Below are 1459 nucleotides of genomic sequence, written 5' to 3' on the forward strand. Positions count from 1 at the left end.
CGTAGGTGCCCAGGAGGGGACTTGGGTGCTCAGGAGAAGACCCAGGCATCTGGGAGGGGACCCAGGTGTCCAGGAGAGGGCTCAGATGTCCAGGAGGGGACACAAGTGCCCAAGAGAGGACTTGGGCATTCAGAAGAAGACCCAGGTGTTCAGGAGAGGACCCAGGTGTCCAGGAGAGGACCCAGATGTCCAGGAGAGGACGTAGGTGCCCAGGAGGGGACTTGGGTGCTCAGGAGAAGACCCAGGCATCTGGGAGGGGACCCAGGTGTCCAGGAGAGGGCTCAGATGTCCAGGAGGGGACACAAGTGCCCAAGAGAGGACTTGGGCATTCAGAAGAAGACCCAGGTGTTCAGGAGAGGACCCAGGTGTCCAGGAGAGGACCCAGATGTCCAGGAGAGGACGTAGGTGTCCAGGAGGGGACTTGGGTGCCCAGGAGCAGGACCTCCAGGAGAGGACCCAGACCTCCAGGAGAGGACCTAGACCTCCAGGAGAGGACCCAGACCTCCAGGAGAGGACCTAGACCTCCAGGAGAGGACCCAGACCTCCAGGAGAGGACCTAGACCTCCAGGAGAGGACCCAGACCTCCAGGAGAGGACCTAGACCTCCAGGAGAGGACCCAGACCTCCAGGAGAGGACCTAGACCTCCAGGAGAGGACCCAGACCTCCAGGAGAGGACCTAGACCTCCAGGAGAGGACCCAGACCTCCAGGAGAGGACCTAGACCTCCAGGAGAGGACCCAGACCTCCAGGAGAGGACCTAGACCTCCAGGAGAGGACCCAGACCTCCAGGAGAGGACCTAGACCTCCAGGAGAGGACCCAGACCTCCAAGAGAGGATCTAGACCTCCAGGAGAGGACCCAGACCTCCAGGAGAGGACCTAGACCTCCAGGAGAGGACCCAGACCTCAAGGAGAGGATCTAGACCTCTAGAAGAGGACCCAGACCTCCAGGAGAGGACCCAGGCATCCAGAAGAGGCCACGGGTACTGGGTACCTTCTGGGGAGGTGGTAGCCCCCCATCCCGAGGTGGTGCAGACGGTGCCAGGCTCTGGGAGGCAGGAGGCCACGGGGATGGGCTGGATCCTGCTGGTGAGGGTGACGGGCGTCAGGAGCTTCATCATCATGATGTCATTGTCCTTGGTGGTGGGGTCGTAGTTGGGGTGTGCCACCAACTTCTGCACCGTCTTCTGCACCTCGCCCCACTCCCGCGTGTAGAGGTTGTGCTTGCCCAGGCGGATGGTGGTGGTCCTACGGCAGGCAGGAAGGATGGGTGGGACACGCAGCGAGGTGGCTAGGACCACAAGACCATGGCCCACGTGTGGGGCTTGGAGGCCACGGTGTGGCCACAACACTTGTGGGGCATGGCATGGCTGGGACACGTGGGACGTGGGCAGCCTGGCCCAGGTATGGGACATAGAGACTGTGAGGGGGCCATGGCTCATGTGGGATGTGTCCCGGCCGG

General features: G+C 62.5%; 1 protein-coding gene across 1 annotated transcript in view; it reads right to left on the reverse strand.

Annotated features, from left to right (window-relative positions):
• Positions 1-991: 991 nt before the first annotated feature.
• LOC104076851 (trypsin V-B-like) overlaps positions 992-1459 on the reverse strand; it is a gene marked incomplete at both ends in the record, with an annotated part of 1280 nt that continues 812 nt past the window's right edge. The window contains one exon of the mRNA XM_009577864.1: positions 992-1288. Coding sequence (XP_009576159.1) covers positions 992-1288 — 297 coding nt within the window. The remainder of the gene's footprint in view (positions 1289-1459) is intronic.

The sequence above is a fragment of the Fulmarus glacialis genome, unplaced genomic scaffold (assembly GCF_000690835.1).
Source record: "Fulmarus glacialis isolate BGI_N327 unplaced genomic scaffold, ASM69083v1 scaffold12555, whole genome shotgun sequence".
Lineage (NCBI taxonomy): Eukaryota > Metazoa > Chordata > Aves > Procellariiformes > Procellariidae > Fulmarus > Fulmarus glacialis.